Source organism: Dipodomys merriami, unplaced genomic scaffold (assembly GCF_024711535.1).
Source record: "Dipodomys merriami isolate MVZ:Mamm:240054 unplaced genomic scaffold, mDipMer1.0.p SCAF_92, whole genome shotgun sequence".
Classification (NCBI taxonomy): Eukaryota; Metazoa; Chordata; class Mammalia; order Rodentia; family Heteromyidae; genus Dipodomys; species Dipodomys merriami.
Genome location: NW_027206535.1, coordinates 2,786,281 through 2,802,238, shown reverse-complemented (window position 1 = coordinate 2,802,238; position 15,958 = coordinate 2,786,281). Strand labels below are relative to the sequence as shown.

General features: G+C 42.5%; 1 protein-coding gene across 1 annotated transcript; it reads right to left on the bottom strand.

The window, feature by feature from the left end:
• Positions 1 to 8,153: 8,153 nt before the first annotated feature.
• On the bottom strand, positions 8,154 to 15,425 carry Prr9 (proline rich 9). The gene is made up of 2 exons (XM_070013834.1): positions 15,383 to 15,425; positions 8,154 to 9,221 (listed from the first exon to the last, which is right to left on the bottom strand). Exon 2 carries the CDS (start codon positions 9,199 to 9,201, stop codon positions 8,860 to 8,862), a length of 342 nt encoding a protein of 113 aa, XP_069869935.1. The 5' UTR covers positions 9,202 to 9,221; positions 15,383 to 15,425; the 3' UTR covers positions 8,154 to 8,859.
• Positions 15,426 to 15,958: the final 533 nt, after the last annotated feature.

Sequence of the window (15,958 nt, the reverse complement as noted above, 5' to 3'; positions counted from 1 at the left end):
CGCAGACTGGGAGAAGATCTTCACTAGCCATGTACTGGCTTCCTATGCTACTCCTGTTAATTATTCCTCAGAATACTTAGAATCACTACTCTCTGTCTCCCATGCTGAGTTATAATTAAAGCTGCCCTCTTCCTTGTTTGATCTATTACTTCTATCCACTTTGCTGGTGGTCTAATCTTTGAATCAAATAAAATATTTTTTCTCAGTTTAATACTCTTTATGGGCTGGACACTGGTGGCTCATGCTTATAATCTTAGCTACTTAGGAGGTTGAGAGCTGAGGATCTTGGTTTGAAGTAAGCCCAGAAAGATTGTGAGACTATTATCTCCAATTAACTACTTAAAACCACAAATGGAGCTGTGGCTCAAGTGGTAGAGTACCAGCCTTGAGTGGAGAAAGTTAAAAGACAGTGTTCAAGCCCCAGCACTACAAAAATGAAACAAAACTCTTCAGGGTCATCTAAATATCTACAGATATCTGTAGATATCTAAATATATACACATGTTGTGAGATCCATTAGAATGTGTGGTTGGGCGGGTGTATATTTACGGATATGAATATACCTATTCACACAGGTACAGATTCACTGTGGCTAGTCTCACCCAAAGATAAGCTTGTTGTTCAAGGTTTGGGAACCACCAGGTTTTGTCCTAAGTTTTATAACCTAGGGTCTCAGCGAGAGTTTAGCAAATGAATAAATAAGCTTTGATTCTAAACTGTACAAAAGCTTGCTTCTGTTTACTGTTGCATCTTTAGTACCCCAAGGAAGGGCTGGCACATTGTAGTGGCTTGACACTAAAGATCTGTTGGAAAAAAGGCTAAATACCTTGAGAATGCAATACTGATCTACACATAGGCTGTGTCATTATGCTAGACTGAAATAAAGGTAATTGCTTAGTGAAGCTTTTACTAACTAATTCATTACAAGAAAATATTCCCTCTCAACTACAATATTCTTAAATATAATGACTACCATGAAACCCACGACCTCTGTCCCCTCACTGATTACACTCACCACCATTAGCCCTGATAGATAACTCTAGACTCTAAGCTCCCTTCCATGCTGGTATATGCAGTGTGAGTTACTAGATTTACATTCTGCCTGACCAAGACCATGAATGATCTGACCCAAGGATTCATTCATTTAGCATAAGGAGTGATTCTCAGGTGTGTTATCCTCTGGACAGGTGATTTGAGGGATAGTTGTTCCCGCCTCAAAGTCTAAGTGAATTCCTCAGCAGCAGACTCAGTTTTGGAGTTCAGTGTTAAGTCTTCCAAAATAAATATTAAATATAAATGTTATAGAAATATTATATAATTATTACACAAATTATATATTTTTATAATTTTAATATATTGTAAATTTTTAAAAATAAATTCCTATAATAATATAAAGTATATACTTATATAAATTATAAATTATGTAACAATTATATAAATAATATAAATATTAAACCTGATTGAGAGTGTATCATCAGAGACCCTTTCCCCCGGGCTAACACTTGTGTTATTAGTTTAAGAATATGGGCTTGGAGTCAGGTGAGCTGGATTCAGGTCCTTACAGTGGTACTTATTAGCTAGACAACTTTTATTTGTTAAACATTTTAGATCCCCAGCTTGTTTTTCATTTATTCACTCACTTATTACCATCTTCCAGGATCTGATGGAGTGTTGGGATGGTGGCAAATGCAGTGCTTTAGTGCTATAGAGTAGGTGGAAAGTAGTCCTTGTACTTTAGAAATGGCTGGAATTTCATTGTGTAAAATATACCACATTCTATGTATTCAACAATGGGCATTTGGATTGTTTCTTTGGTTGCATTTGGATTGATTTTTTGGTTGCTATGGCTAATACCTGAAGGAATCTCATATGACTGTCTTTTGGATATCCAGTGTGTATGCTTAGAAGAAGGATTTCTTAGTCATTGGATATGCATATATTAGGCTTCAGTAATTACTGGCAATGGCTTTTCCAAAATGGTCACACCAGTTTGCACTCCCACAAGCTCACCAGTGCTGTGCACCCTGCCTCTTCATTTCTGCCATTCCAGCCAGTCTGTTGTGGGATGCCACTGAGATTTTACTGTGCATTTCTGTGATGAACAATGAAGTTGAATAGCTCTTCCCCCCTATGCTTAGTGGTCATAGTGAATTTTTTTTTATTGCCAGGGTATGAAACATAAAAACTCCAGACTCAATCTATGTATGTGGAAATGTAACCAGGTAACTTGAGGGGATGGGTAGGATTGGGAGAGACGGGAGAGAACTACATTGATCAAGATTTATTGTACTAATAAGCCTGGGTGTCCCTTTAGTTGACTGGCCAACAAAGGCCATTTTCAGAAGGGAACAAAGTTTTGTGGCAACCTATATGCTGTTCATGTACAATAGCGTGTGAGAAGTAAGAAAATCTAGCCTATACCTTCTGAAACCTTCTCAGTAGACCTTTGGCCTCTATTGGCATACTGTCAGTGCTGGTGGATTCGCTAGGGTTTGGGCAGCACGCTACATTCTTTCCTGTCAATCAACTGTTCTCAGTTCATTCCCTAGTCCATGTCTGGCCACTTTGTTTTATTTTCTTTGCTTCCTTATTTATGCATCTGCTTAGTTGTTTGTCTGTTTTTTTTTGTCTGTCTTCTCCCTCAGAGTCCCCTCAAGCAGGGGCTCTGAGTACTTAGTTCATCACTGTTCTCTCCAGTGCTTGAGACAGTGCTGGGCTCTCAATGTCTGCATGTGCCTCTCTCAAGGCAAAACTAGAATGAGGGAGTTTAGATGTGAATTCAGCAGTCTAATTCCTAAGTCTGTGTCATGGACCATCAAGCGTATTGCTCTCTCCCCCATAACTTACTTAACTCTGAGTTGTGCATAAAGCCTTCCTTTCTGCTCTATTTGTTTCTATATCTCTGTACCCGTACCGCCACGAGCACCTAGTACTGGCAGGGGCCCAGTGTGTGAAGCTGTCTCTGACTCAGACAAGTTGGGTGTGGCCAGCAGAAGCATAACTATGTCTATGGCCACTAGATGGTGCCATTGGGAAGAGCAAAAGCCATTCCTCAGTGGCTTCTAAAGGAGGACAGGTAGGTTGTGAGGTTGGCTGGGGAAAGGAGAGATGGAAGAGCTGGAGGGAGAAGGCCCTTTAAGACTACCTCCAGCCATTTCCAGGTACAAGACTGGTACTCGTGGGAGAGAAAGAAGAGCAGGACTGGATGAGTCTAATGTGTTGCCTATGGGTCCAGGTGTTCTGATATTAAAGATAGCAGTGGGCATGGAAGGACTGGGGGAATATCTTTCACTATGTCACTTGTCTGACTGAGGATCTGCTAGTTCATGTTTATATATGACTAACTTGCTGATGTAGCATCCCAGCACTCTTAGTAAAAGGGCATTGAAAGGGACAGACACTGAGCACTAACCTTTTTGGGCTGTCAGTTTTCCATAAAGTTCATTCTGGGCTTTAAGTTCCTCCGGTATGGAAAGCCTCATCTGCTTCCCCTTTATGTACCCTCACCACCAAGCATCATGGCTTAAATATACATGTGTCCAATGAGGATGACTAGAATCTGTTTATCCAGGATTAAGTGGGTTCCCAGGATGCAAGAATTTCAGTGTGAAAACAGAGATGCTTCCAAGCAAACCAGATTGGTCACCTTATCAGTAAAGAGGCTTCTCAGGTACTTGTACTCTCTGTATGTACTCTCTGTATACTAAGGGTATAGGTCTGGAAGGATGGAAAGCTTTCTAGAGGAGGTAAATTTGAAGCCTATGGTTGGAGAGAGGCAGATGCTGACAAGAAAGGAAGCTGGCATGCATTGTTAGGTAGAAAAACAGATGGCTCACTTGGGCACCAAACAGAAAAGAGTTTCAGGTGATGAAAGAAATAGGAATAAAAATGAGAAAGGTTAGGAAAAAATCCTAACTGGAGCATGGGGTTTGGAACCACTGGGAAATTACTATGGTATAATCCTAGTTATTTAGGAAGCTGAGATCTGGATATCATGATTCAAAGCCAGCCTGGGTAGGAAAATTCATGACTCATATCTCTGGCTTTTTTCTTTTTGCTTAGGTGGTGCTGAGGAATCGAACTCAGGGCCTCATGCATGCAAGGCAAGCGCTCTACCACTGAGCCACCTGCCCAGCCCCTATGACTCTTATCTCTAATCAGTAAAAATCTGGAGCTGTAGCACAAGTAGTCAGTGCCAGCCTTGAGAACAATAATCTCAGGGCTGTAAGTTCAAGCCCCAGTACCAGCACACACACACACACACACACACACACACACACACACACACACACACACACACACACACACACACACACACACACACACACACACACACACACACACACACACACACACACTATAAAGACTCCAAATATGGGAACCACTTGCTATCATTTACTGTTCTCCTCAGTCCCAGTTCTGCCCAATAGTTAGAGTTGTACAAGTGTCAGAGTAATGGAGATTAGGAAGATCTGTCTGTCACCCTCTCACTGGGCACCTCCAGCTCACGGGGTACATACAGTGTGTTCACAGGAAGCTTCTGCCACCACCAAATAGATCTCATTATAAGCAAGCCAAAATTGAGCAAAACTTAATAACTTCAGTCCATGGGGTTCTAGCTGTCTTTTCTCACTTCACAGAAATCTGAGTCCTACCTCACAAACGTACTTCACATATTTGAGGATGACTATCATGTTGTCTGAACATGTCTAGTCTAAATATACTTCAAAAGCTCCCGATGGGAAAGCCCTGTGGGCGGTGCTCTCTGCTCCTACTGCTCCTGTATACCTTCATGGGTCTTGGAAGCCAGATCCAGTGCCTTGCCACAGGGGAATTTCCACAGCTGTCTTGGAATGGATGAGGCATTTGTGTTACCTTTCTCTGAGTTTTTGGTCAGTTTTCATTTTTCCTTGTGGAAATGTGAAGCCTGTAGGCCTACAATGGTTACATACTGAGTTAACTGGCACCTCGCACTCATATCAGAGGCCAGACATGTTCTTATCAGAAGGGCAGCTGAATACCTTGAAGGTGCTTTAAGGATTCCTTTAAGAATACACATTTGCTGGGTGCCTGTGGCTCACACCTGTAATCCTAGTTGCTCAGGAGGCTGAGATCTGAGGATCCTGGTTCAAAGCCAGCCCAGGAAGGAAAATCTGTGAGACTCTTATCTCCAATTAACCACCAGAAAACTGGAAGTGTTGCTGTGGTGCAAGTGGTAGAGCACTTGTCTTGATCTGAAGAGTTCAGGGACAGCATCCAGGCCCAGAGTTTAAGCCTCAAGACTGACTATATGTCTGTGGGTTCATTTCTGGGTCTTCAGTTCTATTCCATTGGTCCTCAGGTCTGTTCTTGTGCCAATACCAAGCTGTTTTGATTACTATGTCTTTGTAGTAGAGTTTGAAATTTGATATTGACATTCCTCCAGCACTGTTCTTTTTGCTAAGGATTGTTTTTGCTATTCAGGGTCTTTTTATTGTTCCATATGAACTTTTGGATTGCTTCTTCTATTTCATTGAAGAATGAAGTTGGAATATGGATTTGGGGGAGTAGTTGGGGAGGTGGGGAAGGAAAGGATGGCAGGGGAAAAACAAAAGAGGAGGCATCAATGCTCAATAGGAAATGTACTCATTACCTTACTCATGTAACTGTAACCCTTCTGTACAGTGTTTTTACAATAAAGATGTATAAAAAATTTAAAAAAGCAAAAAATAAATGAAAAAAGAAAAAAATGACACCTTAAAGAGGAGCCAAAGGCCTTGTCCAGGGCACTTGAAGACTCAGTGCTTAATGGCCTTTTTCTCTTTGTTTGTTTGTTTGTTTGTTTGTTTCCTTTCTCTCTCTTTCTTTCTCTCTCTCTGCGTCCTTCCATTCCCTCCCTCCCTCTCTTCCCTCCCTCCCTTCCCCACCTCCCTCCCTTCCCTCCCTCCCTTCCTACCTTCCTTCCTTGCATATATAAAGAATAATATTCTTTTCTCCTTTCTGAAAGGCTTGAACACAGATAATATTCTTTTCTCCTTTCTGTAAGGCTTGAGCACAGATCCAAACAGTTGGGGAAACCTGGCTGTAGTATGCTTTGTCTTAGCTGCCCCTTTGGGTTTTGTGGCTGTGGCTTGGGAGGCCCCAACAACAGTAGCCTGAGTGGAGGTTGGGTAAAAGCTCTGTGAATCTGAGGAGGAATGGAATTTCCCATGACAGCTTGCTGGCTAGATGAAGGCTTGCTGGCTGCTTGGCGTCCGTTCTCCTATCTGCAGTCTGTTACCTGCTGAGGTCACTCTCGTAATCACTATGTTTTTCCTCTATCTGATATGGAAGGACCATCTTTGCTCATTTGCCCTGTACTTCCTTCCTCACGTGGGTGTCTTATCTTGAACTCCAGTTTGCGCATACTTTCAGTGTCAGAGAACAAAGCCATTTCTTGGTCTTAAACCAACTTAGAGAAGCGCCTGTGACCTATGTTGAGTTTCTAATAGAAGGTTCATGGCTGTGAAGACCTGTCTAGAGTCTCTACAGACTGCAGCCCTGGGTCACAGCTGAATTATTCTCCAGTTGGAAAATGGATGAGAAAAAAACCTATTAACAACCAGGGAGGTATACTTCTTATAAGATTCAGAAGTGTAATTCAAGAATCTGGAATGTTCAGAACTTGAAATATTAGGAGGTTTTTGGAGAGGCATTCTGGGTGATAGAGCTCCCAGGTCTGCACAGGACCTTGACCACCAGCACCATTTCTCTAGTATCTGGCACAGTGCCTGGCACTTGGCTAATAATCAGGGAGTCCTTGTTAGGTGGATGAATGAACTGAAAGAATGTAGTTTCTGGAAATCTCTTCAGTGTACCTAATGTACTACATATTGTCAGGCAAGTAAAAAGTTCTCTTCAGGAGCCAGAGTAACCTGGGTTAGAATCTGACTCTATCACTCACTAGCTTTAGAAGGCCAGACATGTCCTTTAACAAAGGAACTGCTGAGTTAGCATTCCTTCAAGACTGCTCCAGAGCCCAGGCCCTGGTACAGACTACTTGTAGGTTCAGTAAGTGCCTGATGGCTCGTTGTTACCTTTTACAATCTTCCCCTAAAATATACCACAATTGTATTTGAACCTGGAAAACTGATGATTGGAAAAAAAAACCAAACCAAAACAGTGGATCCCAAAGAAGCTCAAACATCTGAGAATGGGCTCTAGATAGCCACAAAGGAGAGGATTTCCTGGCTGTAGCAGGCTTCTCACATGACTGAGAAGGGAAGAGGCCTTGGGAAATGGGTAAGGAGTTTCTTTGCTCCTCAAAGTGCTGACCCTAGGCATGACTGCTCTTGGGCCTAGGCCAGTTTTCAGGACATTGCTGAGGAGGCAGACTTCAGCTCTGACATGCTAGTCTTGTACCTCCTTGCTCCTTTTTACACAAGCCAAGTCCATAGCCATGTTTCTGCTGCAGGTAGAGAATAACTAGGATGTAGCCAGGTCACCCCGGCTGACTGGATTTCCTGAAATCCAGACATGTTCTGATCAGAAGGGCAGCTGAATACCTGGAAGATGCTTTAAGGATTCTGTGAAGAATACACTTTTGCTGGATGCTGGTTGCTCATACCTGCAATCCTAGCTACTCAGGAGGCTGAGATTTGAGGAAATCCAGGGCAGATGGCAATGCAGGTAATTTTGGCCCCTGAGCCCGTGTTCAACTTAGAGGCATGTTTGGTTTTGTCCAGTGTGGATGCTATGCCTGTAGCTAGCTGTTCCGAGTTGATTTGGGATGCCTCTTCTACATAATTTTTCTCCTTCCCATTTCTGTTCTTTCCTCTGGAAAAGATAAGGATAAGAAGGGAAAGATGCTATAGTGGAAAGAATATGGGCCTGAAATTTAGTGTGTGGATTGGCTCCAGCCTTTTGCTGGTTGTGAATGGGGTCCAGGTAGACCTGAGGAGGTGCTGCTGTTTTATGCACTTGTGAAATCTATTTGTTTTATTCCTATTCCAGAGACCCTTGTAAAAGGATAAAAGTAATCATCGAAGATGGCAAGTTTCTTAGGTGGTAGAGAGGAAAGAACACGCATCCAGTTAAATATCATTCTTAGAGTCAGCTTTATTTTGCATTTTTACTTTCACCAGGGAGAATAAGGTGAGGAAGCTGAGGAGTAGATCAGCTTGCATGACAGAGACACAGACAACATTTTAAAGAGCAAATACAGCACCACAGCCCATGCAGCACAAAGGGCTCAAAGTAGACCCTCTCAGAAGTACAAAGATGAACAAGGATCCAAACATTCTATCTTATGTTTTCCTTATTTGCTGTTTAGATTCAGTCATTTACACACTTTAGTTTTACTTTTGGAAAAAAAAACAAACCCAACGTTCCAATGTCCAATCATCTACTGTTAGGATGCAGAGACAAATGATCAATTAAAAATGTATTTGTGCCACCACTAACCTCTTAACACCCATGGTGGTGGTGGTGATGACGAATACAAAGTCCATCAGATTCGTATTTTTTTTGAGGTATGAATGAAAGTTGGATACTCAGAAAGAACGAAGACATCCTTGCTCCATCACATATGCAGAACTGGGTGATCTTCTGTCCTGAGAAACCTGTTCCAGGCTTCAGTGGGCTCCCTTAGTAACCAAACCATGCCTACATTTGAAACCTCCCACCAGACTGCAGAGAACAATTCTTATTCCCAGAAGCTGATGAGATACAGAGAATTCTCCTTAGAGACATAGACCAAGTCCTGAAATATTGAGGAAGCCAGAAGGCAAAAGGTGCATCATACACAAGAGATACCTGCAGGAAAAGGTCATCAGAGTTAGGGCTGGGGTTGGGTTTTTAATCTGTTGGCTAGCTCCTTGACCTCGGAAGGCATCTGAACAGCTACTTTCCCTTTCCAGGGGGTGAGCATGTTTCTTGGACTTTCGGTGGGCATGCCTCCACAAATTTTGTCTGGGCTAGCTCCTGGCAGGGCTCGGCACACTGAGGCAGACACTGGTCTTGGCATGGAGGTACACATGGATCTTGACCTTGCTGAGGGCTGTTTCCTTGGTTTGATTCTTGGCAGTGAGGAAGACATGCCTCCTTAACTTGTGGCAAGCACTCATTTTGGCAGGGGTCCTGGCCCTTGGGGTGGCATGCCTCCTTAGCTTGTGCCTGGCACTGATCCTGAAGACATGGAGGTGGCACACATGGCTGTTTGCACTGCTGATCACTGAAGGACATTCTAGCAAGATTTGCAGAACCTGAAACAAACACAAGATTTGAAACACTATGGATTAAAAGTACCAGGCTGGGAACTGGGCATCCAGGGCTGAGGGAAGGGAGAGGAGAGATGATTAGTCCCAATAACTCATTTCTCTGCTAGTTTTTATCTCTTACTTTCTACCCTTCCTTGGCCCCTTGTATTCATCTAGATTGCTAGAATTCCAAACCTCATTCCGATGATAGATCTTTGCTTTTTCTTTTGCTTGATTAGTCCTTTGGAAAAATTAGGAGCCAGAGAATAGATAGAATATATAGGATGTGTAGAGGTCCAAGAAATGGCAAGTTACTTAAAAACCTGGCAGAAAGTAGAGTCCAAAGTAGCTCCCAAAGATGGAACCATCAGGAGAGAGAGCTATATCCCACTTACTTGATCTTTCGACAAGCCTCAACCAAGGTGTAGATTGCAAAGGCCAGTAAGGTGGGACTTTTATATAGTTCTAGGACTGGCTCCCTGCAGGACTGGTGGGCCACGTGAGCAGAGATCCTAATTGTGGAGTCACTGTAATGAGCTTCCTCTGAAATCACGACAGGTTTGAGTCACTGCTTGGGATGCCTGTTAATCAGCCTGCATTTTGGCCTCTGGGTCTTCACCAGACCTCAACAGGGAGGGGCTCCACTCAGAAGCACATCAGAGGTAGCAGGAAAAGAATGTTCATAAAATGTTATCTTAGTCTGTTAAACTGGGGTTGAGGTTCCTTGTCTGCCCACATGGGTTCAGGATGTGGTGAAAGATAAGATCTACCTCACCATCTGGAAGAATTTGTGCCTGAAGCCTGGCATCTGTTTGGGTCAAGAGCTTATATGGTCTATTCTAGACATTTCCATTGGGTGTATCATTGTGGAGCCTGGAGGTCACACTTCTAGACCCAAAGAAGTTGTCTTGTCTTGTGGTTCTAAACAAAGAACAGAGCTAGAGCTTCCAGACAAAATATGTTTCCAGTATGAAGGTTCTGAGAGAAATTGGAGCTATTGTTGGTCTTGGGTTGGAAAGTATAATGGAGGGGAAGAGGAAGAAGATTATGGAGGAGGAAGAGGAGGAAGAGGAAGAAGAAAAAAGAGGAGGAGGGGGAAAATAAGAGGAGGAGGAAAAGGAAGAGGAGGAGGAAAAGTAAGAGAAGAGGAAGGAGGAGGAGGATGAAGAGGAGGTAGCCAGTCTTCATCTCTTGACTTTGAGTTGTGATACCCTTTTGAAAATGAAGTTACTCACAGAGTTTTTATAGTGACCAAGAAGACAAGTTGGAACAAGGTTAGCCCAGGTCCTTGCCTTCTGAAAAATCTTTTCTTAGAACTCAGGTCAATAAAAGCTGGGGATGAAAGGAAAAGTTCAATGCAAACATAGCCCATTTGGCTCTACCTCTAGGCCTTGGTTTGGACTGTCACTTTTACCTCCTTTGCCCTCCTTTTCAGTACCTGTTTAACCTCAAAGTGTTTGCCAAACTTTATTCAAATCTACCATCTTCTACCACCTTTTCTGTTACTATAAACCAGAAAGGAACTCACCTCTTCATGAACTTCCATAAAATCTATTGTTTGTGCTATTTATATGACATTTATGATTGTTATGAATTCTAGTTATTTATGTGAATGATCAAATTAATCTTGTGAGTTAAGTTCCCAGGTAGAGACTATACCATAGATATAGCGAGAGATAAGTGATTATTGATGGGGTAAAGACACCATTGACATGAAGAAATAGATGTAGAAGACAGCTGCAAGTAGAGGAATATCTCATTTAATTGAAACTAGGAAAAGTTTAATTATGAAAGAATCCACTTGCTAACAAAGTGGTGTGTGTGTATGTGTGTGTGTGTGTGTGTGTGTGTGTGTGTGTGTGTGTGTGTGTGTGTGTTTGCCGATGCTGACTGAATTCCAGGGACTTAAAAAATGGTAATATTCCCCTCCTCTCCTTGACCTGAAATTAAATGGAAAGCTTTAGATGTAGGTTTCAATCACTGTCTAAGGGAAGTAATTGAATTAAATGAATTAAATGTCTTCAAGTGTTTATATATGTTTCGGTTGCTCGACACCATTTCTATGACTTAATCTCTAGAATCTGTGAATATATTAGGTTGCTTGGCAAAAGAAAATTAAGGCAGAATTCAAAAATCTAAATGGTTTATCAAGAATGCCTTAAAATAGGGAGAATACCCTGGGTTATTCAGGCAGGGCCAAGCTGGTCGAAGGATCCTTAAAAAAGATGAAGTGGACAGAGGAGTCTGTGTCTAATGTTGAAAGGCTTGATTATCCAAGGTTGGTTTTGAAGATGGAAGATGATTAGCCAGGCTCGAAGGCAGTCTTTGCAGGTTTGGAAAGACAAGGGAATAGATTCTCTCATAACTTCTAGAAAGAAATACAGCCTATGGGCACTTTGATTCTGGTTCCTCCAATGGTTCAGACTTCTGACCTTCAAAAATACATTTTTTCTTGTTTTGGATCTGTTAAGAGCCTGAGGTAACTTGTTATAGCAACAGCAAGAAACTTGTACACTGCAGTGTCTAAAGCTCTTGGGAATTCTGGAGGAGGATAATATCAGATGAAGCAGTGATGTCTCCTCTTAGTGATCCCTTATTTAAGTAGACTCCTACTGGTCCGATCAGTTTTGAGTAAAAGAAGCTCTGAGATGCATGGGAAAGAACCAAACTCCAAGTTCAGGACTGAGTGTGTGAAATATTGGCTAAGGGACTTCAACTTCCAGAGACTCTATTTTCTTCCTTTTGGAAAGTGAAATACTATTTCACAGGTTTCTAGTGAAGAATAAATTAGAATAGGTATATGTGAATGCCTACTAATATTTGAACTACTTATAGCACATTCATGAAGTATGAATTGGCTCAGGCTTTACCTCTTCTATGAAGTCTTCCATGATTCTATCACCTTTCCTTATTCTATATCATTTACTTTCTTTTCGATGTGTGACCTTTGACTTGTTCTTTTCTACTCCCTGTAATGCTTACACAATGTATGGCACAGATATCTAGTTCTGTCCGGAACGTGACATAAGACCTCAGACCAGTTCTTGACCTTTTCTTGACCTTTACCAGTCTCCTCATTAAAATAGGGGAGGTAGACTTTCAGTAAGGTCCATTCTTGCTCTGATATTCTGTCCACTATAAATATGATGATGAATGGTGGACCTGGGTATCAATGTGACTTTCTAAGTGTGTGGATGAATGTGTGTGTGTTTGTATGTGTGTATGAAGGCCTGTCTTCTTTGAATAGGTTATAATGTACCCATAGAAAGACCCATTCTTCTGTCTTCTGCATATGGCAGAGGCCCTGCCAGGTGTTTGAGTGACCCCAAATGATCTCTTTTTTCCTAGGTAAAAAGAAGGAGTAGTTGGGGTCTAAGAACCTCAAGAATTGACCATAGTAGCCGGGCGCTGGTGGCTCACGCCTGTAATCCTAGCTACTCAGGAGGCTGAGATCTGAGGATCGCGGTTCAAAGCCAGCCCGGGCAGGAGAGACCGTGAAACTCCTATCTCCAATAAACCACCAGAAAACCGGAAGTGGCGCTGTAGCTCAAGTGGTAGAGCGCTTTCCTTGAGCTGAAGAGCTGAGGGACAGCACTCAGGCCCAGAGTTCAAGCCCACGACCGACAAAAAAAAAAAAAAAAAAAAGAATTGACCATAGTGGCCCAGTATCTGGAACTGTGTTTTGGTTATCTTTGAGGAGATTGTCTTACCCCAAATCTTAAGATAAAGTGACTAAGTAGTTTCTGTGACTCCCCAACCCTCCAGCAAGATTGAGGCTAATCTGATTTCATGCCATTTGAGGTTTCAGATTTTAGACTTTGGGAGCTGTCATTATTTGGAGTCAGGTCATAATTAGGGTCAGGAGAAGAGACTCAGGTGTGCACAGGACCTTGTCCACCCCTATCCCATCAAATAATGATCTCCTTTGTTCAAATCATAAAAGTTCCCAGACTTCTGATTCACTCACCTGAATATTACAGGGCAATGGTTCTGATAAAGCTGAAAAGTATAGAATGGGGCTCAGCCTGTTTCCTGGTGAGCAGGTACCTCTGGAGAGCTCACTAAGCTCCTGAACTCTTGGAGGAGAGTCCACCATGCTTCTCCCTTCCCTTCTCCCTGTGTCATCCACACTAGGAGTCTGAATCAGACATGGAAGGAGTATGGATCACAAGGCCCTTGGGGCGAGAGAGACAGGAGAGACACAAGAGACACCTGATCCTATTTCCTCATTAGCCTCCAGCACAAGCTTTAAAGAGGAGGCACAGAAGTATTTATCAACTCTTTGTGTGTGTGTGTGTGTGTGTGTGTGTGTGTGTGTGTGTGTGTGTGTGTGTGTGTGTGTGTGTGTGTGTGTGTGTGTGTGTGTGTGTGTGTTTAGGTGAAGAGAGGTACCAAAGTGTTAAAACTTTCTTCAAGGCCATATGTCTTGTCTGAACAATAGAATGTGGAAACACCCCACTCAACTGGAGATTCTTCACAAGTTTCAAGGAAACAAGAAGGTCCCACACCAGCTGATGGCTTGTAACAGCTTTGGGAACATGAGAAAATTCACATATCTACATGCCTTTTCCTTCAGGCATTAAGGACCAATGGGGAGAAATGATGCTCCCAAATCACTTCAGATTTGCCGTTGGCCTTCAACCTTTTTTTAAAATCTATTTTTTATTGTAAAGATACTGTACAGAGGGGTTACAATTATATGAGTAAGGTAATGAGTACATTTCCTATTGAGCATTGTTACCTCTCCTTTGTTTTTCCCTTTCCTCCCCACTTTCCCAACTCCTCCTTCCCCCCCTGCACCCAAAGTTGTGTCTTATACATCTCATTGTTACAATGGATAAACCTCCTGTATCCCTATTTAAGCATTTTGTTTTTTCCCTTCCCAGCCCCAAATTATATATATATATATATATATATATACAAGATGCAGGGCACTGGAATCAAATACAGTGAAAACAGGGGTTATATCATGGGGGAGGAACATATGAAAGAAACAAAAAAAATCACATCGTACATTATAAATACGTTAAAAATAGCATGAAAGAAAAAAACCACTTGTGTCCCTATCTTGGGGTTCATTTCACTTAACATCATCTTATATGGTCACATGTACATAGCTTTTGACCTTTTCTGCTTGTCCTAGACATATACTAGTTATTGCAAATAAGGGAAACCATAGGACCTACATTTCTTTGGCCTTCAACCTTTTCCCATGCTAGTCTGGGTCTAGAAATCCTAACCTGACAACAAATTGTAAGTTTAGTTACGCTATTTCCCTCATGAGACCCTTATTCTCTCCTCAACACAAGCTCCCAAATGCCAAACCTAGCCAGCATATTTGGTGACATGAGAATCTCTTTGTGGGTCTTATAGTAGGCCCATCTGGGAAACAGAGTAGACAAAAGGACCTCCCTCTACTGACTCCAAAGGTATTTCTCATCTTTTCTTGGAATTCCATCTCCTCCTCCAGCCCACTGCTTTCTACAGCAGACAGCAAGACACTCTTGCTCTAAGAGGTGATAGGTTATAACACCAAGTGTTGGATAGATTATAGCATCAAGTGTTGACTTAGGTGAGTGAGTGGTATCAGTATCCTGACTTTCTAAGCTCAGTGTTCCCCGCCCCCCCATACCCCAGAGTGGCATAAATTGTAATCAATCCACTGTCATCCCCTGGTAAGATTTTTTTCTCTCAGTTTTCAGCTGAAGATATTGGGTCTCTTTTCACTGACGCTAAACAGCTTGTGTGGGTTAGGTAGCTAAATCTCTGTCTGTGTGATGCTGAACTCCGTTCCTTTAACCTGCTGCCTTCCAAGGAGAAATGACTCTGAGGTAGTTTGCATTTCCCTGGCAAGGCCAGGGTGAAAGCTGGCAGGACCAGCAGCTTCTGGCCTAAGGAGAAACAGGCCAAGGTCAGAACTGTTACTGAGATCAGAGTAGTAATCAGGGTAGGAGCACAGGGAACAGGAGCAACCCTCTCCTTTTTGGAGAAGTGACCATTCTTTTGTTATTTATATCTGCTTCATGTGCCTGGTTGCATATTCTCAGAGAGGTTACTGTCCAGTTGGGAGAGTCAGGCTATAAACAAGTAACCAAGAATATGGTATGATCAGCACCTGGAAGAGAAAGGCATGGGAACTGTAGGAGTACAGAAAAGGGGTGTCTTACCAGCCTCGGGGTAGGAGGGAGAGAAGCTTCTTGGAGCAGATGATCCCTGATTTGAGCCGAAGGATAAGGATTTGCATAGATGCATCATTTCAAGGAGGATTCAGTGGTAGAAGAATATTGAGGAGAAGTAAGTGTGGAGTCATGAGGGCCAGAGACTCTGCTGGGTCTGGAGATGCCAGAAGTTACCTGTTCCTGGGCTGCAAAGTTCCAGAAGGAGATGGAAAAGTATCAAGAGATAAGGCTCCAGAAAGAAGTAGGTGCCAGACCCCAAAGACTGCTGCATAGCACTTAAGTAGTTTGGGCTGTGCTCTAGGCAAAGGGGAGCCCTTTAAGGGATTAACTGTTGTTTAGATTTGTTCCAACAATACTCCTTTCCTAGACTCCACTGGAACTATGTTGACAAAAAGCCTAAAAATGTGTTAAGAAGTTTGAATAAGGTAGGTGAGAGATGATGAGAGCATTTCTGGTGGCGAAAGCCATGGATGCTTTGTCTGAGTAGATTTTCTTTTCAGCCTGAAAGAGAGCCCATCCCTCCAGTGGGTGACCCTGGAGCTCATGAGTTACATGCATCTGGAA